The 27,706-nt window shown below is 38.6% G+C and overlaps 1 protein-coding gene across 3 annotated transcripts in view; it reads right to left on the bottom strand.

Moving 5' to 3' along the window:
• The window catches only part of helz (helicase with zinc finger), a 59,780-nt gene that overhangs the window by 12,814 nt on the left and 19,260 nt on the right, over positions 1–27,706 (bottom strand). For all 3 annotated transcript variants that reach the window (XM_062428092.1, XM_062428091.1, XM_062428093.1), the window contains exons 13-24: positions 26,335–26,461; positions 25,959–26,171; positions 23,412–23,542; positions 20,759–20,938; positions 18,172–18,273; positions 15,863–16,041; positions 11,025–11,143; positions 9,039–9,184; positions 8,125–8,272; positions 6,300–6,483; positions 3,723–3,951; positions 2,505–2,805 (exon numbers count right to left, since the gene is read on the bottom strand). In XM_062428092.1, coding sequence (XP_062284076.1) covers positions 2,505–2,805; positions 3,723–3,951; positions 6,300–6,483; positions 8,125–8,272; positions 9,039–9,184; positions 11,025–11,143; positions 15,863–16,041; positions 18,172–18,273; positions 20,759–20,938; positions 23,412–23,542; positions 25,959–26,171; positions 26,335–26,461 — 2,059 coding nt within the window. The remainder of the gene's footprint in view (positions 1–2,504; positions 2,806–3,722; positions 3,952–6,299; positions 6,484–8,124; positions 8,273–9,038; positions 9,185–11,024; positions 11,144–15,862; positions 16,042–18,171; positions 18,274–20,758; positions 20,939–23,411; positions 23,543–25,958; positions 26,172–26,334; positions 26,462–27,706) is intronic.

Genomic DNA, 27,706 nt, shown 5'->3' with positions numbered 1-27,706 from the left:
GCGCACATCTAAGCACCTACTCATAAACACGTATACAAACACAGATACACAAACTCTGGGCTCACATGAGATCTCCCCATACCTGAGCTGAGGTGGACCCTACCTGCTAAACTATTTATTATTAAAAGCAAGCATACACAACAATCTACTTTGTGCTCTTTCAGTGACTGGATTTGTAACACGCAGTCTCCTCCAGATGACAGTGGTGTTAACAGATAGTCCTTGACAGTGGGTATATACAGAAATAAGACATTCACTCTGTTGCCATGCTGATATTACATAAAGCTGTAATATCAGCAAAGTGACTATGGTGAACTATTATTGAGTCCACTTTGTGAAACAGGGTCCAGGTACCAACTAAAACGTCTCTTGGTTACATACAGCAAAACCTATGTTTATGTAGTTATTACTTGTAAGGAGCAGCCAAATGACGCCACCACTAAGACGGTTTTCAAATACGTTCCTTGACTTGAAAAAAAAAGGATTCCAGATCACATTGCACAATTAGTATTGGCATGACATGACAACTAAATACAACACTGACTAATATAAACGCCAGTCCCTGTAGATTACAACATGATCCCCTTCTTAAAACTGACCGAGGTTAATATATTGTAGCAGAAGCACTTTTGCCTTGCTGTCATTTTTGGTGTAACATTAACTAAGCAATGTATACATACACACAAGAGTGAGCTGGCTGAAATAGTGATAGATGCACTGACGCAAATATTATTCTGAAGAACATTTCAAGAAGGAGTTGAATGGTGACGACCCGTAACCAAATTTAACATTTTTGGGTAATGATCAACAGAGGAAAGTGAATAACTTCTACATATTGGATATCTGAATTAAAAACAATATACAATTACAAAATAATTGATTCAAGTCCATATTTAATGTGGATGATAGGAATGGGGAAAAAAGATTGATTCTTTGATGCATGTGAATGTGGATGATTCTGCATAAATTTGCAAAAGTCAAAAACAGATTTTCTATCTATTTTTCTATACTGTCACTCAGAGACTAATGTTAGCGAAGCGGAGCAGCAAACTCCAATAGTTACAAACAAGACCAGCTCACCAATGCACACTGCAGCATTAAACAACTTGAACCAACTCTGAGGTGAAGAAAATAACTCAGTGCTCAGTCTGTTTCACTCCCAAAACCCTGTGCCCGCTCAGCGTGTTGGACATTGCTGTCTTTCCTGGAGCTAACGGTGAAGCAGAGGGGCTGCTCTCCACTGCTGGAGACATGACGTTAATAACACAGTGTAGCACACCACCTCCCGCTCAGTTTGTTATTCTCATCAAGGCTGTAAGATGCTTTCAAAATTAAGTAATTAATGCAGTTAACAACAAAATATTTTGTGTTTATTTTCTGAACATTTTATCATTACATCATAGCAGCCGCGTAGAATCAAATGGAATTGAGATGCCCACCCCCAGTGGGCAAATATTTTCAGAAACACTTATGTGTAGTTCATGTGTGCTAACAATACTTCTGTGAAACACTAGAGTACTAAACGCATTACAAAAAACCCCTGTCTCACTTTCAAATCACAAAGTGAGGTACTAGTAGTACACCACAGGTTTGTTACATTGTTGCAACAACCTCCAACCCACGGTACAGGTTACATCAGGTAATTTGGGAATTCATCCATTTTACGCACGTACACATTAAATTACATTAGTATGGATTATTTTGGCTTGTTGTTGGTGCATTAACCATATACAGAGACACCCAGAATGGTATGACCTTTAAATGATCAACATGCTGCAAATGTTGAAAGAAACAAAATATAATATACTGCTTACTGGTAGAATCATGTGTGTTCTGTATGGCTGTAAGCTACATAGTACGACTGTGTAGAGAGAGAGAGAGAGAGAGAGGAAATGTGTGTGTGTGTCTCTAAAGCCAGCTGCTGCGGAGCTCTGGCTCATTAGGCCCAGTGGGTGATGGCAGCAGTGGTGATTTCGTTAACCTTTACCTCAGGGCAGACAGACACACAAATGCATTTCAGCCTGAGCTTGACAGTCAAATAGCACATCCTTCAGCCAATCTGTGATGCTAATTTCCTATCTGCGTTGTTTTTCTGGGGCTAAAGCGGCCAAAAAGTAATTTCCTGTGTTGAAAATTAAACAGTCATTTTAATAGATGTGTGCCTTGTGCCTGTATAGGCAAGCCTTTTATCATTTATCCTCTGTAAAAACAAGCAGCACTCAATTTATTCCTGTTAATTTGTTTACTACACTTCCACAAACCGATGAGCAGTTAACTAACATGTTACATCAATAGAAAACCCTACAACATTTAAGCTTTTCATAACGCTTACTTCTTTTTTTCTCTCTGTGTTTACCTGTCTTTCTTTCTTCACTCTCGTCCCTTCTATACATGTGCAAGTTCTAAAATGGTATTTATGGAAGAAATAGCATAAGCAGATGTGCATTGTCCATTTTGTTTGATTTTCCTTCCACTCTGCCCTCCCTCCTCAGGGACCCCCTTACCTTAGGAGGTGACTGCTGCTGCTGTTGCTGCTGCTGCTGCTGTTGTTGTGGACCCTGCTTGATGGAGGTGGGCTGTGCATGCTGAGGATTTGGATGATGGTGGGGATGGAGGACCTGCGAGGAAGAGTGGTGGCCTTGCAGGGGCCTGAGGGCACGGGGGATGAACTCTGGGGCCAGAGGGTTGAGGACGTAGGTCTTCTTGAGCTCCAGGGCCTCCAGCTGAGCCTTGATCTGCTCAAAGGTGATGCCATGAAGGCTTGTGTTTTCATGGCAGATGGAGATAAAGTGCTCCCAGAACTTCCTGAAAAGGTGCAAAAAAAGAAAACGGCTGATGGATATATGTTTTACTTCTATTCTCCTTTATCTTTCCCTATTTGGACTAAGAGTGTTTCATGGATTATGTTGTATTTTTCCTGCTGGCACATGTAACAAACAACTCCTTGGGGACTAAATATAAAAGAGCAAGTCTGTTTAAAACATACTTGTAGTGAAGGTTTAAAGAGAGTAGTAGCTGGAATGCAAAAAAGAACAAACATGCAATAATAATTTCCCTGGAGAAATGCAACTAACAAGCAGTCAGCTTTAACAAAAGCAGTAAAGAACTTTTCAGAACTTTTTTTTTCACTAAAACTTCATACTATTGGAAATTCATGTTTGAAGGTAGGCTGCAGTTTTTTTCTTCAAGTGTTATATTTTTATGTTATATTCATCCTCATACATAAGAGGCCAGAAAACCCACAAAATTGTGTGTGCAAACATTTGTAGCATGCTAATCTTTGTCATGATAAATAATACCATTAGTTCTACAACCTGCACTTTCAATCATTCACATGTAGGGCTACATGTTTTTTGGAATTCAACGCAGAAGCAGACATCAGACAAAAAAAAAAAAAGTGTATTTCACTTTTAGCTACAGTTATAATGTTACTGAGCCGAGATATTCTCTGTTGATTGTATATCAACACTTGCTGCAGCTGCTTCACTGACAGACTCTTTCTTTCCTGGTAGCAGGATCAACATTGGACAAACGTAATGTCTCCATTTTGGACATATCAATTTAATTGCCCTGTCTCTGCAGGCTGGCATTTGCAGACAACCACAACAACTAAAGACCTGACATGCCACAACAACTAGTGGAGGCAAAACAGCTATGGATATGGGAGATGGGGAAGGGTACCCAATAGTGAATAAGCTTAAGTGAGAAGCGCCTGTATTTACCTGCAGCGTCCGACTGAGCACAGTGCTATGGGGTCTCCCACGACGGCAACCAGGGACTGGGCTCTGGTGATGGCTGTGTTAAGGAGCTTGTAGTTGGACAGAAATCCATAGTCCAGGTCCTCTGTTGAGTCCTCCACTAGCTGCTCTTTACGCTTGATGGCCGTCTGCTTGTGCTTGCAGGTATGCCGCGTCCGCACCGTGCTGAGAAACAGCACCCGGAACTGTTTACCTGCAAACAATTTTTTTTGTTTTCAAGCTTATAAAGTACTCTGGGAAGTGCTACTCAAATAAAGCAATCATTATTGGCAGGAACTTGTAAACAAATGACTAAAGCTACCTTAAAAAATTAAGCCTAGTGATAATTTAATTTTATTTCTCCAGAGGCTGTTGATATAGCACATAAACACCCATGAAGTGTAACAACTCAAAATCTAAACCCTTAATAAAGTGTATTTCTTTGACTGTGTGTCCACACATTTCAAAGTAACTGGATTCAATTCAAGGGGGAAGTGCATGAGACTGAAGCAGGGGAGAGACAGGTAGAAAAGGCCCTTATACTCTCCTTATATGAGACTTGAAGATATGAAGGGTGATATGAACACTGACAACTGCAGGGGGAGATACTAGGGATTTATGTTTAGGGTAATGTAGCCCTGATTTTAAGCATCACTCTGACTGTACAGTACCATGCAAAAGTTTGGGCAACCCTTGACATATTTTCTTTTTTTTAATTCAAAATATGTAAATATAGCCTCTCTAGGATATAGAACATAAAACGCATTATTTTTGTAAACTTTAACACTGAAAAATAAATAAATAAAAACATAAAAACATTATTGTGACATGTGCAAAAGTTTGGGCACCCTAAGAGTTCTGAAGTCTCATTCTTTTTACAAGGTCTCAGACCCTCAGCTCGTTAGGCCTGAAACATGGCAATAATTGTCATTGATAAAAGCTTTACAAATACTTTTACTCTTCAAACTTAACGTCAACACTCAGCAATCACAGGTTCCTCTAGGCAACTGTGTAAGACTCTGAAAATGGAAGTTATTGATGCCCACAATGCAGGAACGAAGGCAAGAAGAAGATAGCAAAACACTGTCAGCTTGCAATTTAAAGTGTGAAATGTAATTAAGAAATTGAAGAACTAGAAGCCTTTTGCAAGGAGGAATCTGAGAAAATCCCAAATACAAAAATCAAAAGACTTTCACCTGGCTACGAAAAGGTGATATCTGCCAGAGGTGGTGTTATTTAGTACTGACTATGAAGGGTGCCCAAATCTTTGCACGACACGGAAAGTGTTTCATTTTTATTTATTTTATGAAATAAAAAGTATTTATGCATTAATGTTTGTTGAAAAATATCGAGTCCGTTTTTTTCATATCCTAGATAGGCTGTGTTTACATCTTTCAATTAAACAAAATTACCAAAATATGATGTGCCCAAACTTTCGCATACTACTGTAGATCAACACTGAGACAAACTTCATGGAGAAATATAAATGAGCCACTTTGGGTTTTTGGATTTGTTTGTCTGCAACTACTGTGTTTTTGATTTCCTGACAACAACTGCTATTGATAATTATGTGTAGTTTTCCAGCATACCAGTAGTTGACAGCTGTTGCTCTGCAACAGTAACATGACACATGCCTCTACAAAAAATGCCTCAGTGTCATAAAGATTAAAAACATCACAGTCCACCTCAAGACATTACGTATGATCAACAATATCACATTATTATTATCAACAAACAGTTACCTACAAACTAGTTAACAGTGTACAGTTACACATTTTACCAGCACCATGTGTATTGTCTTTTTTCCTTCACAATTTGAAAAACAATTACAATTATTTCCAGAAATAGTGATTCTTACAATAACCTGCATTTGTTGCATTTGCAGATACCAACCAGGTGATTTATACTACTTTAATATAAAAAATAACATCATAATTTAGCTGGTAGATCAGTGTTAGAGGTCATGACGCTGTTAAAGAACAGGTGTTTTATAGATACAAAACAAAGGTTCCTTGTTTTCTGACCAGTGACTTATTTAGTGAATTAGTTAAGTGTATTATCCTGCAAGTAATGATTATTTTCATTATCTATTAATCTGCCAATTATTTTCATGATTAATTATTTAATTGTCTTGTCTATGAAATGTCTGAAAATAGAAAATATTTTAAATTTTCCTAAAGCCCAGGCAATGTTTTCAATCAAATGTCAGATAAACAGTCTAAAATCCAAAGAAGTTCAGTTTACTTGCATGAATGACACAGAAATTATGCAAATTATCGCATTTAAGAATCTGCAAACTGAATATTTATCATTTTTGCTTAAAAAAAAACAACTACTAAAACTATTATTCAATGATCAAAATAGTTGCAGATTATTTTGTTGACAGGCTAATCAATTAATTGACTAATCTTTGCAGCTCTTCCATAAATCTCTAAATATCACTATACTGATATATGGATGTAGTGCTGCAAGTATTTTGGGGTCCAGTAACTACATACATATAGATAGATTTGCCTCCTTTTGATACACAACATGAGTGTGTTGGTTAAAACGTTTTCTCACCTTGGACGTTGAGCACTCGTTCCACGCTGACCTCGTGCATTCTCTTCTTTCGGAGCTCAGCACGTATGCGAAACACCTGGTCGGCGTATGGTGACACCACTCCGATGCTGCCCTCATCCAGCTTGCCCCAGGCTACCGGCCACTTCTTGCGCAACTCCTCGACCCGTTCAACAATCTCAAATACCTGGAAAGATGGAGAAGCAACGTGAGAAAAAGCTTCTGGTTTTTTAATTGAAGTGAAGTATCGTAGTTAGACCAGCAACACATCGCTTTCACTGCTAATTGAGAATAAAGAATAAAATTTTCACAGATGAGAGGTGACTAACTGAGACCTTTGAATAGACCTGCAAGAAAGCCTATCTTTGTTACTAACAATGTTGAGATTTTGTTAACTGTGCAACAGAGTTGAATAATTCTGAACATTATAAGCTTCAATATATAGCTGATCAGAATTTTGTGTGCAAAATCCAAAATTCTTTGACACTCTACAAACACAATAGGTAAATCCAATTTATTAAATTCGAATAAAACAACATACATATCTTCCTCATACAGGCAAATGTATCACAATCGTATTAAGGTTTCACTTCATTTTGAGAAAATCCTTTAGTTGTACTTCAGTGTCGCATGGGAGTAACTTTTGCCCCTAATGTTGGCACATCAAAGTATTACAGTTGGCCTAGATATTAGTTATTAAGTTTGTATTTTGACTCCCTGACGTTTCTTTGTTGTATGAGCAGGTCTTCAATTCCTGTTCAGAGGTTTAGCGTACTGCCAGGGGGCTTTGAACTGTCATGAAAATATTGTCTTCCACTTGAAGCTAAGCCCATCAAAGACACTAGACGAAGACACAATGAAAAACAAACGGACACGCTTTTTTCAACGCGTTTTAATTCTGCAAGATTATGATAATGTCGTTAATGGTTTGGCATTAGTGCTGTATCAGAGATGCAAGGTAATTCATTTGGCATTGCTGACAGTTTGGGAACAGAATCAAGAATCATCCGTGGTTTAATTGGTTGAAATGTGTCAGCAAACGGTCAGGGCCTTAGCAAATGACCACAGCCAAGAGAGTCTGGAGAGGAACCAATCAAAGGCTGGGACTGTCAGTGAACCATGCATCATAGGTGTCAAATATAGCTCTTGGTTGCTCCCCTAATTGGGTTTATGGGTTTCATCTTAAATTATAATCAAGACACTGAGGATGTTCCAAAGGCTATTTTGAAGTGTAATTTAGTTCTAAATGAAAAAAAAAAGAAGTAGATATGCCTGGAAAATTATCCTGTTAGATTGATTTGGACTTTTAGAATTTTCCTAAATGCACTGGCCTTACTGTACGGGAAGATGCTGCATTAGGGCAATACAGGTGATAAACTAAGTCAAGCTTATATAGTTTCTCTCATGACAATACTGGTGTTATTTAGTTATGGTCAGTAACTAAGTCCAAATATTTTACAATATAAGTTATGCTGCTTTTAATTAAATTTTTTTTAAAATCATTGATACAATTCCTATTAATTTATGTATCCATTTTAAAATGCAACATTTTCTTTAAAGCATGAAAAGCAGGTATTAATGCTAATTCTATTTGACAGATCACAACTGTCCCAATAACATTCAGCCCAGAACCTATTGTGTTATTATTGGCTGGTGCGTATTTTATCAGGCATTTCAGGGCCACTGATGAAGCAGAACACCACCGCTAATAATAACTTCTGCTGTATAATCAGCGAACTCTACGACTGCCACATACTTTTTTGCCACTTGTCTTCAAAATATAGGAGAGGTATGCAATAATCATAATATACTGTTTATTAGTCAATACCTCAGCGTTGTTGTAGTAGGCAGTGCTGTTTTTCTCCTGAACATCTTCTCCTCTGGCTGTGAAGAAGGTCAGAGGGTAGAAGTCCTTATGAGAGGGCTGCTTTCCACTTGCCATTAGCTTCCCATCATAAAATAACTCTGACGTGTAGCTGTAAGATGAGGAGAAGAGGAAAGTGTAAGAATAAAAGGAAAGCAGAGCAGAAATGCACAGGGGAATATGACAATGGTGGAAGAAATTACAGGGAATTTAAAAGCCTTGGTGCTAGACATGTTTTTCATAAGGAGAGTCAGTTTCACCTATAAGGTATCATATAAGCAAAACAAAGCTTATGATGTTTCAGTGTCCTGTACATAATTTGATGTACATTTGATAAACGTTTCCTGGACATTTTGGGATCAACTATAAGTGAAATTCTCAAAGCATTACTTGCTCTCAAAGCATGAGTTTGTAATGATGGACCTGTGTAAAAATCTGTGGACTTCAAGACGTAATTGGCTTTGTCTGGTGAAGACAACATTTTTCAGGCCACAGCTTGATTTTGGATACAGTGTGTGCTACCAGTAAGCATTTTCAAAATACACAACTTGATTATGTCCATTTGCTGCTTTATGTATCAGTCTGTTTGTTCTATTTTTGTTCCGCCACAAATCCAGTGTTACTCAGCAACGCACTGCATTGACTTGTCCAACAGTGTATGCGACAACATCAAACTAAGTTAAAACTTGAAACTTGTGTTGGTTTGTCATTGCATCATTGACCTGACCATTGTAACAATCACACCACTTTTCTCTGTCAACTGTGTCAACTCTCCCCTTCCCCCTTTTCTCTCTAGTAAATCATCTTTCCTCCACCTTTTCAATCTCTCCTCCCACAGTTTTGACACAATGCTGAAGCGTTTCTGGGCTCCCACTTACTTGATGATAGCTTCATGGGAGCGGTAGTTCTCGCACAGGAGGATGCGACAGGGGTATTCAGCGGGGTAATGCTCATACAGTCGGTCCAGCAGTGACACATGCAGGTTACGCTCCCGCGCAAACTCGCTGTACACAAATGGACTGAGCTGCAAATCAAGTGACAGAGGACAAGAAGAGAGAAAAGGCAGGGACAGAAAGAAAAGTTAATATCAAAGCATGACACAAGTACTTAAAAATTCATTTCCTTTCTATTCAACTATGAATTTCACTGTCGTATTCTGCATCTATCAAATATAACCCTGTGGTATTAAACCATGTAGCACATGTGTAGGCAAGTTTTTCATTTCAACCAATCAACATATCACACAGTTGCTATACTAATCAGTGATCAAGCATATATCTTGACAAGTCAGATTTAAGAATCGTATGGGCTTACAATCTCATATCTACGTCCAAACTTTCCCAGGTATTTTCATGTTATATTTGCTTTAACAGGATGGTTGACAACAATCCCTCAAAAACAAAAGACGTACATGTGGATAATAATGGCGTATACTCCAAACGTTATCAATTTCTGTTGAGTTAACTTCTTTGTTTTGAAAACTTGCGAGGTGTGCTTTTTCCCCCACTGTGATTAACAATCTCTTCCATCTGGTGTGTATGCTAATAAACAAACAGACCCTGAGTCGCAAAGATTTGGTGGAATTTACTTATTGTCCTGCATTTGACAGAAGTTTGACAACATGCCAAATTCAATTGTGTTTGCTGTATATGGGTACTATCCAGTCTCAGTTACATATCTGATCCAATACAGAACTACTGGCAAACTGAGGCAAAACAGCATCTGGCTCTTTGATACCAGACTACACATAGCAGTTGGTTCCTATCACCCTGTAAGCAGATCAAATGATTGGATATATCAAGCTTAGATTTAATAACTTATCCAAACAATTTCAATGTGTATTTGGATCTTGTCCAACCGTAGTGAGCCAATTTGATGATTTGTCACCATCGTCCCAATGTGCCATGCTTCAAAGAAGGTTAGACAAAAGCATACACACCCACACATTCATTTACCATTTCCCTGTTGACCATTTCCATGTACAAGACAGCAATGTATCTTTAGTTTGAAACTTAATTAAAGCTTGTCGTGGAAGAGGGTCAGCTAGCTTTAATGAGGCCTCACACAGTCAATAAGAAAGCAAAAAATCAATAGATTGATTGATTCATTGACTATTAAGCTGCCTGTTCCACAACTGAATGGAAGAGGCAGCCTGGTATAGAGAAGGGATGAGATGAAGAAATACTGTATAAAGGATAATATAATTCCTTGGGCCACAGAATAACTAAACTATTACACAGGATAGAAAGGTGGAAGGAAAAAGCGAAGAGAGAAATGACTGAGAAAGAGACACATGGATACACAAGTGGACATTGTGCTTTAAATCCATTTTTCTTTGTCCCAAAAAGAATAGCAGAGAGAACAAATAATTAAAGCAATTATTGCATGGTAGACTCTTGCTTCATCCTCATCCACTTCCTACTGGTAATCCTGTGCACTGTATGAAAACCAGGAAGAGGAGGAAATAAGCTTTTAAATCCTTGTGTTTGGCTTAGAAAGCTTGACTGACATGAGTTCATATTTTTGTGTTATCTGTGGCTCAAGTGGTCTCAGAACCACAGCTCTATGGTGGCTGCTGTCTGTTCCTTTGTATAGGAGTGGAGTCTAATCCACAGCGAAGTGCAGATACACAAATGTCATGGCTACCATCTGTGATTGTTGCACCCCTCCTTGTATTCAGTGTAAGTATTCATTTTGAAACAAGAACAAGTCTACAAACATCTGTGAGAGTGAACCAAAAATCCAATAGCATGATTTGCAAATGAGTTTTTTTCCCCCCACAATAGGAACTTGCAGTGTTAAAGTTGAAATGGAATTGAAGCAGACATTTTATAACTGTAACTGTCATTATTCTTGGCACTTACCTGCATATGGTCTCCAGCCAACACAATGCGAGTGGTCTTGCTAGCTAGAGCAAAAGGCATGATGGTTTCACACTCCATGGCCTGGGCTGCTTCATCCAAGAGGACATGAGTGAACAGTCCTGTCAAAACAGAGACAATACCAATGTCAGTTTGTTTAACTTTACTCCAAGTGAACCTATGCTCTAAGCAATTGTACTGCTCTGAAAATGTACACTTGTGTATGCTATTGATAGCAAACATTAAACTAAACTAAGTCCGTGCAAAACCGTTTTCTTTCTTTTTTTCTTCAAAGTTTATTGCAGAATAGTACAGAACAAGCAAATGCACCACCTTTGTTGCCCAACTCTCTCCCTCATTTCCCGTCATCTCTCTCTACTCTTGCTATCTGATAAAGGCAAAAAGAAAGTGTTGAAATACTGCAGCAACACAAACCTCCCAAATCATTAGACAAGATACTGTTTGGCTGTAAAGTCTGGCAATGCACATTATGATTTAAAAATAAATTCTTTAGAAATACAAATAAAAACACTGACGTTGAGTATCAAAATGAAATCTAAGTCAAGTGAATTAAAATCTAGTTGAATCTGATTAATTTTGCCAATAAATACACCTGGCAACATGTTTACCATTGTTATGCTGGCACATTAATGAACAATTGTTCATTGGGAGCATTACAACCTTGTTGTAACTGTCACTAATGTGCCTTCCTCTCAGTCCGTTTTTGCTCTCACCAGCCCTACAAAGCAAAGGCAGGGTTTTGTGGACATTTTGAAAGGGACTGAACAGTAGCCTAACGCTGCTTTAAAAAGCTCAAACTGTGCTTGGCAGTATGAGGGGAGGGGATGAAACGGCATGGCAAATGAGTGTTGGAGCAGTGAGCGGAGAAGAGAGAGGCTGAATAACAACCAGCGAACAGCCTCTGAAGCCCCAACACCATTTCAACGGAAAAGTAAATGCAGATATGAAATATGACGGCTTGAAATAACAAAATAAACGCAGGGACTGTCAAAAAGTAAACAAAAAACAGAAACATTGGCTGGCAAGAAAAGAGGAGGAACATTTTGATTTGAAGCAACATTCATTCCTTAGCATCTGCCTTTGAACAAGTGCCTGCAAAACGTATTGATTTTTTCCCCCTCCAACTATAAAGCCTCAAACCAGTGTTCTGTCTCTCAACTGTGTGCACCTCATTGAAGAATATGCTGGCACTCTTCCCCCACTGTCTTCCTGATAAAAAAAGCATAGACATTCTTACAATGACCTAATGTTTCTGAATACATATTTGCAGAATGTGTATAATTGAGTTCAGTGATGTAAAAAATACAAAAGTATACTCATAAGTGTAAAGTCTTGTACTTTAAATCACACAAAATATAAAATGAACCCTCGTTAACTTGCCCCCTTTACTACTGTGTAATTGTCTCCTTTACCGGTATGATTTGTTAGATGGTGAAGAAAGATAGCTTGATGCCACAGTCACACTTTCTCCAAAGACCCAGTTTAATATGCATAATGTTGTGCATGAGTAAGCTCAGTATAAGCATGTATTTAAAATCATGCACTTGAATAATCTCTGACTAGTTCATATACAGGATGAATGAACATCCAAGTTGCACAATGTTTCACTGTATTGAGAGCAATGACATGTTGAAACATAATTTTAAACATTGTTAGGCCTGCTTTGAGCATTTCATTTTTTCCCTGTTTTTCCATCACTGCATATAACATTACTCACTCAACAATGCCCCCTAAGGGACTTGAAGTCATGTGTATGTGCTTCCCCTTATATCACATATTTAATTATTGAGGCGAGGCACTTTTTTGACCCCTCCTATGAACTGCAGTCAACAGGAGCCCTCTTGCATCCTACTGCTTCCTGCCTACTTTCTCTTTTACTTCGATCCACATGAATACGCAATGGCCAAATAACGCTCACAAATGATGTATATGGGTCATTACAAATGGGAATGTTTCTCCATGCAAGGAAGCTGAGATTAGGAGGGAGGCGGAGAGGGTAAATGGACTCCATTTATATAGCACCTTTCCAGTGTTCCGACCACTCAAAGCGCTTTGCACTACATCCCAACTTTCATCCATTCACACAGACATATTCATACACTGATGGCAAAAGCTGCCTCCAAGGTACCAACTGCCTGATGAAGAAGAGATGGTCTTTATGAGCATGAAGTAGACAGAAAGGCAGACTTGGAGGAATAAGGTGTTTAATGTTTCACCTGGGACATAGCTGCCTGCCTTGGGGAGTCTCTAATACAGAGGTCCAAATTACATTTCTGCAGCTGCTATCTGTCATTGGGCTAATAATGGTGTTCGAATTTGGACACAACAGAGGTAAGAGAAAGGGGGAGGGAGGAATAATAAGCAGAGGTGAAAGGGATCAGAGGCGGCATGTTGCAGAAGTGATTTGGAGAGAGAGATGACTATTTAATAATAAATGGCAACTCCTTAACCTCACACACCCAGTCTCTCACATTCTCCCTTTCACAGTCTCTTACTAACCTTTTCACACTGTAAAAGTGACTTGAAATATCTGTGATCTGTGAGTGTGAATGGGTCAATCCAGGTGACACAACCCTATAAAAAACCTTTTTAAAAATCAGGTTTGAAAGCTTTGTCAAAATCCTTCACAAAATAATGTTCCAATCCTATTCAAAGCAGTAACAGAATTTCTAACATCGTTCTTTGATGTATTCTGGTGCATGCCACACAATGTGACATTCATTAGGAGCTAACTATTTTTTACAATATGACCTATCTAACTTATCACCAGGCTGCAAGATCCAGTAGAATACAGACAGATCAGTATTCACCGGAGCCCCAGCATTCGTCTCTTTAAAAAGTGGCCATGTCTCATTTCTACTTTAAAATAGGCTCATTTACAGTAATCAGTTTCTATGATGGGTAATAATTAAATTGGACATCATAAGGATTATAGTCACTATAGATAATTGTATTACTTTCCCTATGTCCAATTACATAAGTGCAGCTGATCATGAACAGCAACTAGCAGCATAACAATGTGTATTTATTACATTTTTATAGAATATTTTTTCCCTTTTGACATTTTAAGAGAAAGTAACAGATGTGGTATGCAGAGTGCTTTACTCTGAGTCATTGGATTAGCCGGAAGACAGCTTGATTATTGTTGTAGAGATTCTTTTTCAGAGACTAACACAGCTGAAAACATACAAGGGCACACCTTTGAGCAGGGAACCAGATTCATACGTGTTTCAACTATGAGAGGAAATCTTCAAAAGTATAGAGGGTCAATGTGACATTCAACCATTTATATGGGCAGACAATGAAGTCCCTGGGTCTTGTATACAATGGTGGAATAAGCCTTTATGCAAACATGTGTCTCATACACAGACACAAAGAGCCAAGCATGTACAGTATCCACATGCCAAATCCCATATGTAGGCCACAAAGAAAGAGAAGTATCAACAATTCAAACATTAAATAGATAGCAGCCTAACCATCTTTTTTGGGGCACCTGTGTGTTTGGAATGGAGGATTTGTTATCGCTATTTAGTAGACTCACTGGCTCCCAATTGCCTCATTTCCTAGAGATTTTCATCACTGTTGAGCACCAGGAGAGCGGGAGAGATGAAACGTGGGGAGGAGGCTAATGATGTAAAGTACATTAAAAACAGGCAGATGGTGTTCCCAAGCAACAGACAAAGCCCCCTCCGCTGGCACATTAGAGGCGGTTATTAGCCTGCACTGACAAAATGGTTTGTTTTACATGTCTTTTACACAACTTAAATGAGTTCCATCCCTCTGTAAATGCTGCACCCCTGCCAACACCAGATATCAGAGTCACTGGGGATGACCAAAGTGTAGGAGACTGCATGCACTGAGGTGTTGAAAAAATGTTGGAACACATTTGTATACATTTACATGTTTGGATGGGGGGGGGAAAGTATTTTTAATTGCATTAAAATATCATTCACCTACAATAAATACAACCTTACTTAAATTGTTCACCTTTTGATGAGAATATTTTTACTGTACTACGGATCAATTCTATGGTTAACTTTTGAGGCTGCAATTTTTGGTTTAATTGGCTGTGTCCGAAATCACTGCCTTGTTAACTCATTCACTACTTCCTATATAACAGACACTCAGTAATTTTTGAGTAAAACATTTCATCATTTTGCATCATCACTGACAGGTGCAGAGTTTCACAACAGTCCTCTACCCCTCCATCTATAAAATACATTGCATGGCATTGTGGGACTGTTAACTGAAAGTACATGTCATGGACACCTTTTTTTGGTTTAATTGCTTGAATTTTTCAGATTTTCTGCACAATTTAGACACTACATTAAAATGTGTTGAACTGGATTATATATATATTTTTTTTTAATATATTATTATGTTTTTCTACATATTTGTCCACTTAATATACATATATTGTACAGAGGAGGAAGATATACGAATGTGAATCAACTTCTCTCTGACACATAAAAACAACAGTTAAGAGTTTGGTAAGGGTAATTGGTATTATTGATTGTTTTGATTGATTTGACTGTATAACAGTGTCCATTTTTCTAGTCAATAGAGTATTCTGTGTGTTTTTCTGCTTAAGCATGTATCTACTTGAAATTTAGATTACGGTCTTCATGGTGACTGTTACCACCAGACATTTTAAGATACTGTAATATTCTTTAATCCATCTGCAACTGGTAAACCCTAACAGACCTTGGCCATTTCTTCTAGAAAATGGAGACTTCTGTGGATGATGGCAGTCCACCACAACCATCACTAGGCAGCCTTACTATCCTGGAGATGACTACATATCTGCTTATATGACTCACCAGGCTCCAAGTCAAGCTGGCAGAGGTATTGGGAGGTGCTGAGGGTGACCACCACCACACGGTGCCTGAGGATGTCCTCCCTTGTGGGCATCTGGAAAGTCATGTGTGTGCTGGAGATGAGACAGTACTGCTGGACCACTGGGTGGACCGTCTTCACCCAGCGGTTCCTGAAGTACACCCTGGAGACAAGAAGGAGAAAGCAATTAGTTGTGTGAGTATGCTGTTTGCCCCAATTCATAATTTATTTGGGTATCATCAAGAATATAAAATCTGCATTCTCAATAATTAAATAGAAAGTACTGGTTTGGATTCTCATACATTACTAAATTCATTCAATCCATGAGACCATTGTGTGAAAGAGTATAAAACCTATTAGTCTGATGTTCCCAGCCTCCAACAACCTGCCTCCTCTATTTCTGGTTCACTTACCCATTTCTTACATTTCCCAGAATGACTTTCATCACTTAGTAAAAGTGCCAACAGGTGCAGTTGCTGCATGGTATTATGATCCATCAACAACTCATACTGACATTAATGCTATCTTGAATGCAACTATTTAACATCCTGACAAAGAGGACCAATTGAAACTGGGTGACATTAACCCTCTGCTATCAACATTACTGACACTACTTGAGTCTGCCAAATCCTAAATCCACTACATTGCTTTATGATCTTCTACAGTTACTCATAAGACACATTCTGGTATAAAAATCTTTTATGAAATTTAATTAAACTTTTCAGTTTCGGTTTCAGGGTGGGTTAACTGTTAATGCGTACTTTGTTAAAAAAAAAAAAAACATCATAAAGGTCTGGGAAACTGATTAATCAAAAGTGAATGGTGAATAAGCATAAAATGGATTCTTCTTTATTTGAGCAGTAAAGAGAAACAAATATTCATGGCAGCACGTGGCATTCTGTGTACCTCAGTTCTACAGCAAAGAAAGCTAGGAAGATAAATCCTCACTGATTGCTTTCTTGGGTCGTTGGTCAGTACCTTTCCACTAAAGGGCACTAAATATTCATATTCTTGACTCTGTCCACTCATCCCAAAAGAGACAAGAGGGGCTGAGTGACGCGATTGCTACAGTGATTATGGAGAAATTCAGACGGGATCTCGTTGAAATCAGACTGTCTGCTCATGTGAAACAAGTCATTTGATTGGCCATATGGTCCCCAGGCTTCTTGTGTATGTGCAGACACACATTAGGCCCTGGCTGGTCAAGGCAGACATTGCTTTTCTGTCCTTTGTGACCTCTGGGGTTGCTGAAATGTGATTTAAAGTCACTGATGCAGTGTAAAAAAGTTGTGTGTATCTGTTAGTGTGTGTGTGTGTGTGTGTGTGTGTGTGTGTGTGTGTGTGTGTGTTTGTTGCCTCCAGGTGTAGGTCTAAAAGAGGGGTAGTTCTTGGGTCATATCTCCAAAGTCAGCCCCGTATCCGCCTGTTACTAAGTGTGGGGAAAAACAGTCCAGCCACTTTAACAATCTGTATAATATGGATGTATCATTCTGACTGCAGGCTTTCAAATAATGCTAATCCAGTTGATTTATAGATGCATGACTGTCATACAGATGTGGCTTGGCTGGCCTGAGCTGAGTTGACTGAAGCCACTGAATACAAATTTAATTGAACTGGAGATCTGATCTAAAAAATGAACCAAAAACTGATATGAACAGGGTTTTTTGGCTATATTAATTAAAATAATAATATACTGATATATTCATTAAAAAAATTGTATTTTAAGTGGTTTGTAAGTGTTGCTCTACTACTGTTTGATACCAAAGAAATGACCAGATCAGGGGCTTTAATGTGACTAACAGTAAACAAACTATAACTCTGGACAGCTGTCTCTCATGAATGTGTTTAATTCCAAGACTAGAGAGTGCTTTGTGGGGTCTGTAGGCCTAAAAAGTGACAGGTCATTTGTATTTTTAACTTATGTGGCAGGATTTCAGTTTCTATAAGCTAGGAGTTAGCTGGGATCTTCATGCCACTACAAGAGATACCATCAGAACGTGGCACACTGGGGGTCTGTGATGACATAATTACAGCTACTGCATGAACATGGTCAGTGCCTCTTAAAATCTAAATAAACTGCAGCCTGCAAATATTTCAGCAGCACTATCACAGAAATGCAATCAAACTTTATATATAAGCGTAATGTTTACTTTAGGGCCCTACTGCAAATTTTAACTGTTGTTCACAGTGCACAGTACACACACACACAGAGCACATAGCAAGTGCACAGGCACTTGAAGCATGTTTTGGCCCTTAGCCATCATGTCTTCTTGAAGTAAGTGTTCTTCCTTACCTGAGAGGTCTGGCATGTGGATTGCCTGCTTCAACATATGGATGAAGGTAGTCCTTGATGTAAAGGTCAGCTGCACTGTTGGAGTGGGTGCAGATCAGGACCCTGTAGAGACAAAAAAAGTTTTTTTCTAACGTCAAATGTCCTCCTTTCTTCTTCTTTTTAATCAACAGTGACTAAGACTGAGTGCACAAAGAATTGCAAAACATACTAAAAAAATATATTTGCTGAAAATATTCCTCATACTACAGGTTCAAAATGGCTTTTTGGCTTATAACATCCATTGTATTCCACTTTCTTGATGTTACACCCACCTTAAATAAAACATAAAATATAAGCAGTAAGGGAAACAGAAATGATCTTGACACCATACTCATTTACAGCAGGTGCTTTTAGGCCTGCATGCAATGTACAAGAGACAGCAAGGTTTTGTACACTTATTGAAAGTGAAAGCTGTGCAAAACTGTCTTTTATAGGTATCCATTTAAATGTCTGTGAGATATCACAGTGACAAATTTGCAGAGACAGCTTTGAATATACTGGGTGCACCTGACCTGGGTATATACAATGTCTTTATCACCATGTCAACAGTATGATGAGCAGGAAGCACTAGTCCACGAGGGGTCACTTTCCCTTGTCTTGGCTTTTAAAATATCTATAATTCATCCTAAACATAGAATATTAAATGTATTCAGAGTGAAATGAGGAATGAATATTACATTGCTACACATTTTTCAAGGGATGTTTTTTTTCTTCTTTTTTCTATTACATTACATGTATACATCCCCCTCCTCCCTTATTAAGAAACAGGATGTTAAGCGTCTGTTCAGGGGACACTGTCCGAGGTATAACATTCATTTTTCATCAAGACCAGGGAACCATTTATGTGCTTTTGTTACATCGCTTTACAAGGCACTGCAGAATCTCCTGTGAGTTTCTGCTCACCGAGAGGAAGCACGCTAATGATGAATAAACGCCAATGGGACGCAATGTGGTATTGTATTGTGACTCCACACTGTGTGTCCCGCTTGATTGATCATATTATGGTTTGTGTGAACATTCGTTCTAGCCCAGTAAATGCATTCATAATCAAAATAACCATGTACATCGACCACAATTGACACAAATTCATCCAAATGACCAGCACACTTCGCCTTCGAGTGAAAACACACACACACACACTTACTTTTAGGGACATTACATAAACTTAAATTAATTTCCTGGAGACTTATCCTAACGCTGACACAGCTTTTGTCCCCAGTTCGACAAGCTGTCCCCATTTAACTGGTTCCAAGTCTGAAATTTCTCCCCAAAAGTAGCCTTTGACAGACCACACACACAGCTTCACACTTTGCAGCTCAGTGTTTTCTTAATCTTTAAATGTCAAACCCAAGGCTACCACTGCCCTGGAGCTAAAATGGAGGCCACTGCACAGGCCATCACCCCCTGCCATCTCGATCGTGCCTTCTAACTGACCTCTCTTACCATCTGAAGCAGTTATGGCTGACACAAACTTCGTGCACACACTCCTTTCATCACATGTGACTTCAAAAGTGGGGCCAGTAGACCAAAAAGTGGAGAGAGAGGTTTGTGATGTTTGTGGGAAAAGTTGGTTGAGTGAGAAAACTGAAGGAAAGTTTGTGATGCAGTTCACCTTTTTTATATTATATTGCAAAAAAATCCACAATATCATACGAAGAGATGCTTGTTATATTTTGTCGACACCATTTATATAAACCAGGATACACAAAAAATTAGAAACTCATCATTCCTCCTTGATTAAGCACCTCTATTGGCGCTTTTCCACTACAGAGTTCCAGCACGACTCGCCTTGACTCGGTACGGTTCCAGAACAGACCTTTTCCATTACAAAAAAGTACCTACTCAACGTGGGCGGGGTCGTCATAGCACGGCTCCGCGAAACTGCCGTGACTTCGTTTTATACGCGACACAAAACACATAAACAATAGAGGACATTGAGGCAGTGGTGTACTTGCTGCCGTTTGTGGCTTTCTGTCACACAAAAAGCAAGAAAATTGAGCCGTATGGCTGTAACGCTGTTGCCGGTATTTAAAAATGCCGGGTTTGATTCTTGTGTGGGACGGCTCATGACTCTTCCAGCGACAACTCTTCTGACCAATCAGTGGCCGGCAGTCTGTTGACGTCACATTTAGTATCGGCTCGGCTCGCTTGGAACCTCACCAGAGCAGGTACTAAAAAAGTACCAGGTACCAGGTACTTTCCCTAGTGGAAACGCAAAAAAAACGAGGCAACTCGAGCCAAGGCGAGTCGTGCTGGAACTGTGTAGTGGAAAAGGGCCATATAAAACAATTTTAACAAAAACTGAACAAAAAATACTTTTTGAAGATGAGAACATAAAAAGGAAGGCCAATATATCATATTTATTCAAAGGTACTGCACCATTTAAACAAAATCAGTATCAACAAATGACCAAGAAAAAAGGAGAAATAAAAAAAAAAAAAATAGGCTTTTTGGGTTTGTAATATAAATTGCAAATTTGCTTCTAGTTGCCAACATTATAAAACATTATGCCAAATTATAAACAAAACAAAAAGATAACTTAACCAACCTGCTGTGGTCCTGGCGCAGGATGTGCTTGACAGCCTGTGCCAGGGTGAATGTCTTGCCGGTGCCATAGGGTCCGATGATGAGGATTGGGGGCAGAGGGATGGTGACGGGTGTGGTGATGGCCAGGATGGCTTCTTTCTGCTTGGCATTCAAACGGGGATCCAGCTGCTCATCCCATTGCCTGAGGATCGAGGGAGTATAGGGAAAATTTTAGGGAATTATTAGATCAGCTTTTAATGAAAACTTGTCAAAATAACAATTTTCAAACATTTAGATAAAATGTGGCCTTGTAAGCAAGTCACAGAAACATTCTGTTGATCAGAATAACTTCAGTGGGACAGAGATAAAATGAGAAAGACGAATCTTTGCGTAGAATCACAGGAAAAACACAGACTCAAAATGATGAATGGCATTGTGTCACTTGGGAGAAGGTGTGTTACACATGCAGCTCAGTCACAAGACAGAAAAACTGAAATCTAACCAAGGCACATCTCAGACTATGGACAAATAAACTGAGAGCCAAAGCAGTCTGTCTGACTACAGTGGAAAAATGACCTTGCTTTACATAATACATGTGACTGTATTTGTTATGAATATATTACATATATATGCAGTTGACTCAAACGTAGGTTTGACATTTACAGTATTAAATAAGAGACATGCTGGCATGCCTGCAGGTCAGTTCAGCACAAAATAAATTAAAGTTTGAGGTCAGTTATCACAGTTATGTGTTCACATGTAGTTAACTCTATCTTTCATTTTCATTAACAAACATCCAAAGGAGATGCAAAAAGGTTCCATGTTGATGTTCTACCTACACAAAAAAACTGTGCTGGCAGAACCGAACAGACAAAAATACAGACATACATCCATATTAACAAATATTTAAAAAACAAAACTCTTTTATAACAAATATATTCTCTACTTGAGTGAACAGTGGGTGACATAAACATATCAACTCTAGATTAATATACTGCATTTTAGCATACAAACTAAGAAAAAAATGTCTATACTTGCATCAGACTTGTTGAGGTTATACCCTTACCTTAACATGACTAATTAGGACATGTTAATTCCAAATTACTGACTGTCGTAAGAGCCATAGTAGTTCGCCTATTAATGTTAAGTAATGCTGCCACAGTTTACTTATTAGGCTTATTTATTCAAAAATAAAATATTACTCTGAATTAATACTGAGTGCAAAGACAAATATTTTTTCCACAATCAGTCAGTAACAGATAAAGGAATGTGGCTGTATTGTTATAACACACTGGCCAAATCTAAGAATTTAATTAATCAAAACAAGGCACTTGTGTGTAGTGTAAAATGGCCAATCCCTTCTTTTTGTGCAAAAGATTTAATCACAACACAAAAAGGGCCATTAAACATCTGTAAGTTTTGGAAAAGGTTTTTAATCTATTTCAGTTACTCATCTATATTGTGAAATGTGCACATCCACGTGCCACTAAATCCTACACATTGTACCTTTAGCTGCTTAGTAGAAAAAGGTGAATAGGACTAGACAGTGTGGTCAATTTACAGCTGTTTAGAAGACAGTTTTGCAATTTCAATCCTATATTTTGATTTGTCAATTCCTTTGTGTCCAGATTTCCAATCAGTGATCTGATGTTCATTTGACTAGACTTAATATTACACAATGCTACAGTGCACCCTCAAACCTCAAAACCAATATGGGATGCCGTCATCAACTTTGCAGTTAAGGTGCCAAAATGAGTGTTGATTAAAAAACTAATCTAGTATAGTTTTAAGGCATGACCACTTGGGGTAGATACACCTGTACACTGTCCATAAAGAAACTGTGAGCTTCAACTTCAGCTAATCTTATTCCTTTGCCAACATTTAATGAAACACCCTCACCTCCCCAAATTCCAATTAAAACAAAACTCTACATCAATCATATTTTGAAGCTGAGATAAAGCAGCAGCCTTGAAATCACGGGGATTATATTTGACTTTTGTTCTACTCAATAAAGATTACTGCTTCACCTGTCAAACTTCAGAGAGATAACTAAAGCTGAAAGGAGGTGACAGCTTTTCAGATGGCCGCCAAGTCAGCAAGGCTAGGGATATTCAGTCACCTCTCGAATTGATGCGGTGTCCCCTCTGCGAGGGTATTTGTCAAGCTGATATGATGTGCAGGTATTAAATAAGTTTCTGTATAATAAATGTGTTTAGGATTAGCAGTAGCAATAGTACTATGCATGAATGTGTGTACATACTGGCAGTGGGTGAATACATCAGTACTCCTTTTTAAAACAATATGAATGGAAGTTGAAGCCTTTATTAAATATCAGACTGTCAATTAGCAATATCAACATGAAATGGTTTGAAAAGTGTTCAGAGAGGAAAAGTTAATCTGACTTCTATTAATTGATTGAATTCATTTTCCATAATTTAAAGGCAGTAATGTATCCCATTGAATAAGTTCCCACTGAATCAATAGAGTGAGAGACCTTTCCTATAGGAGGGGAAAACCATAAAAGGTTTCATTATGTTAATGCTATTTTCCATCACTGTCAAGAATATATTGTGTAACAGAATGAAATACTGATAAATACTTAATTACAAAACTTTTGTTTTGTTTTTGTTATTTTCAAAACTGAACAGTGTGTGATTGTGCACGTGGTGGAATACCTGTTTGGGCTCCAGGGGATGGTGGGGACCATGCCAATGTCAGGAAAGAGGATGTTGTTTTCTTTGATACGATCCAGGGCATAGTGCATCTCACACAGTGGTAGTCTGTTCAGTTGGAACTGGAGCTCCACCTGACACAGAGGCAATGCCAGGGGATTACTAAGCAGTCAATGCAACAAACAGTTTATCTACCCAGTCATCTATATCCATCTAAAAATATCATGTTATAAGCAGCACAGTTTAATTCCTGTAGCCTTGGAGCAAGTGTTGTGTTTGATTACCATAATTCTTAAAACATAAGTTAATCATTAATTTTTGGTTTATGATTGTCACATTTAGTAAACATAATTACAAAAATACATTGCACCCATTGTATGTGTTTTATCTGTAAAGACATTTAAAATTTAAAAGGAACTCCTCAATTTCATACTGATGTCTGAGGAAAAATGGGACCAACAGTGAGATGATTGGCTGTTTTTATATAGTTACTATAAAAGCTGACTTGGAAGTTAATACTCACACCCCTTCAAAATCAAGATTCTAGATCTAGATATATTTGTATGCTTCACATTTTCTTAACTGTTTCTGAGATGTCTCTTGACCTTAAATGGGATCAACCTACAGTCAATGTAATTGAGTAGACATGACTTCACAAGACATGCATACATATATATGTCCACCTGAATGTCAAAAACATCAACTAGATGCTTTAATTTTTTTGAACATTGCCATTCATATACTGAGCCACAGTGATGGCAACATCATCTAATGGCAATATTTCCCGATGAGAAGGACTTTTTTTACTGTCATTGTCACTGCAAAGCACTTTACCAAAATGTCTTGCGGAACCTCGGTCCAATTACATATTCTTCAATTTCTCCACTTAGACCAGTTGAATGTATTCACTACTAGGGATGTCCCGATCCAGCTTTTTGCACTTCCGATCCGATACCGATATTGTAGCTTTTAGCATAGGCCGATACCGATACCGGCCGATCCAAGCATGTATTAAAGATTAAAGATATTTACTTATTTTGTTGTTATACTCATGTTGAAAAGGGTTTTACTCTTAAGAACAACTAGCCAACTTAATTAGGTTAGTTTGAATAATCCACAATGGTTGGTAATGAGAAGCTGACCTGTTTATTCTTAACAGGGTTAAATAAACACAAAATAGACAAAATAATAAATAGTCAATTAACCACACAAACTGAATTGGCATCAGTGCTCTGCACCAAGGCTTAAAAAGCCATCAGTGCAAACAATATTGTAAACTGTATTAAAAAAGCAAAACACACAAAAAAGCTGAGTAGAAAATAAATAGTGGGATGCTGGACAGGTCGCTAGGTGTGCTGAAAAACGCGGACCGGATTTGGGGGGAAAAGCTGAAAAAAACAGGAATGGATTACCTACATCGGTGCGGAACAGAGTTTTGAAAACAAACTGGATCGGGAGTCCGGATCGGGATTTTCTCGTGCAGGCCGATCCGATATTGATATGCATTTTTTTGCTAATATCGGCTCGGGCCCGGGCCGATATTAGCCCAATCGGGACATCCCTATTCACTACGATTGTGTTTCTGCTGCTGCAGGGCCTAGCAATGTTGAAGACAGATGCGGGCTCCTGACTGGTATATTGTAACGTATGCAACACATTTAGGTTAAGAGTGTGAAAATCAGAAGGGAAAAAAAGAGAGATAAAATGAAGGAAGCGTGAACACAGTAAGGATGAAAGTGGGGAAGGAGAACAAAGCAAAAAGGTGAAATAAACAACCAATACAAGAAAGTCAGATACGGAAGAGAAAGATGTGCCTGAAACATCAAGGCTGTTTGGAATATTGTAAGAATCCATGGAGGAGATAGGAAAATGAAATTGCAGGCAGTAGCAGCGTATGCAGAATAAGAAGATTATGTTCCCACAGTGATAGGATGAGGGTTGTTTTGATAACTGTTAACACAGAACCTTGTTTCCTTTGCCGACATTCAGGCTGGGGGGAAGAAAAATCAAGCGGAGGCTGCCAAAGGTAGAGTCATTCAATAAAGAGAAATTTCTCAGAACCACAGAAAATGAACAAAACAGTGCACACACAGATGCAGAAACGCACACACATTTTCCTGGAAAGATGCTCTTCTTCTGTCCAGTAATATTTTGTCAAAACGCTAATTAGTAGGTTAAACCATAATCCTCCTGAAGTTTTTTCAAGGCCATTACATCAGCATGGAAAGAATTGTAAGCTGGATGCTAACTGACACTTTCTCTTCTCTTGTGTGGAGCGAGAACTTGCATATGTTCAAATTAAAACATTCACCTGTCCGTGTCAGTCCTCTAGTCTTATTTAATATCTGGTAATGACAGCATGAAAGCATATATGCAAGAATACTGAAGTTAAATTTAAGACATTTTTCAGACCATTTTTAAGAACGTACCAAAAGTTAAAGAGTCACTTTTTAAATGTGGATGGTTAAAAGACAGAAACACCAAAGTTGCAGGCTGATGATAGTAAATATCTGTTCAGAAAACATCTTTGTCCTTTGATGTAGTCCATACCTGTATTTCTCTGTCAGGCAGCAGTCCAAGCTCCTCACAGCAGTTCTTGCAGATCCTTAGAAAGATGTAATCCTTGGTCTTCTCCTCAATCACAGCCTCGTAAACACGCTCTTTGACCCCGGGAGGTGCGTGGCTAATGAACCCCTCACGGCCCAAAGGCAGCACGAGGACTGAATTCACCTTGGTCATCACCAATCGACCAGCCAGTGTGTCCTGAGGTGAGACAGTGAAAACATTGTTCAGGAGAGAGAGCTAGCAGACATCCCACTTTAGGCTCCAGGGCCACCAAACAATAGTTACAGTTCTTCTCAGTGAGAAGGCGATAAGCAATATTGCACATGTGTACTGCAGTTATCATTGCAGCCAATTCAGTTACCTCAGACAGTGTTTCGGTGAGTTTGAAACGTGCAAAGAGCTGTCCATTCTGGGCATACTTGGCTCCAACAGAGATGCCAGTCAACATAAAGCTGGTGACCAGCTGGAGGTTCACTTTGATGTTAAACCTGGGGGACACATATGGACATTTGGTTATGTTTCGTTTGGTTATTTGTAGACAGACATCTAACTTGATCTTATAAAAAGACAACAATCATGACAATTTCTTGTGACATATTTCTGATAAACTAGTAACAGTATTACAATTTGTTGTCTTAATGCATAGGTGTGTCCTGTGTATTCACAATCCAGACAATACTATACACTTTCTTAAAAAGGACCAGTATGTCAGATTAAGGTGATCTATTGGCAAACATAAATAATATTCTTAAGCATGTTTTAATTGGTGTATAATCACCTGGAAAAAAATAACTTTTGTGTTTTCATTACCTTAGAATGAGCCTTTTATATCTACATAAAGATGGGGTCCTCTTCCACGGGGGCCGTCATGTTTCTACATTAGCCCAGAACGGACAAACCAAACACTGGCTCTGGAGAGGGCCTATTGCATTTTTTGCGTCTTTGTTTGTTGCAATCTGCAACCTCACCACCAGATGCTACACCGTGGTCCTTTAAGAGAAGCTTGTCTGGACTCTCCATTCAATTGTCAAACTGTGCATTACACAGTGAAAGTGGCAAGGGCAGTTTTTAAATAAGATAAGAGTAACACTAATCCCAGCCACTGCTAATTCCTGATGATGCATCTCTCTTAAGCCCTACCACAGTTCCAACCAAGTGCACTGAGTGTAGACTGTGTGCCTTGGGAGCACTGGGAGCTTGATTCACCAAAATATATCTACAGACTCCTGTACACCACACACTGATATTGGCAGGACATTTAAACTATAATTATACATTGTTAAAGGGGGCCTAGAATGGTGAAGGTGAGCACTTAGAAACTGTGTATGACTTTTTGGGCAAGTATATGGTTAAAATGGGCTCCAATGCAAGAATATTAAAATCATATTGACTTTATTTTTTTTGTAAAAATTAATAAGACAGGTCACCTATCTAAAACCTTGTGAACGAAAATCCTAAAAAACAGGCAATTTATTTTTTATGTCTTGACATGACTGACTTTTAGAGGAATTCCAACAGAACAAGCAATCAAAGTCGAAAATGATTAGTGAATTAAGCACGGAGTACTGGAGATGTGCTGTGACACCTGTTTTATTTTTGATGGACGTGCATTTTTAAAGTGGGAAATTATGGACCTTCAGAGAAAAAACACTCTCTGGGCTCTGCTGGATCTGCCTCTCAGGGACCAGCAATGATGAAAGAGGAAGCAATATTGGTGATGAACTGTGATCGGT

The sequence above is a fragment of the Scomber scombrus genome, chromosome 2, assembly GCF_963691925.1.
Source record: "Scomber scombrus chromosome 2, fScoSco1.1, whole genome shotgun sequence".
Classification (NCBI taxonomy): domain Eukaryota; kingdom Metazoa; phylum Chordata; class Actinopteri; order Scombriformes; family Scombridae; genus Scomber; species Scomber scombrus.
The sequence above is the reverse complement of the archived record's forward strand: the minus strand, read 5'-3'. Positions and strand labels throughout refer to the sequence as shown.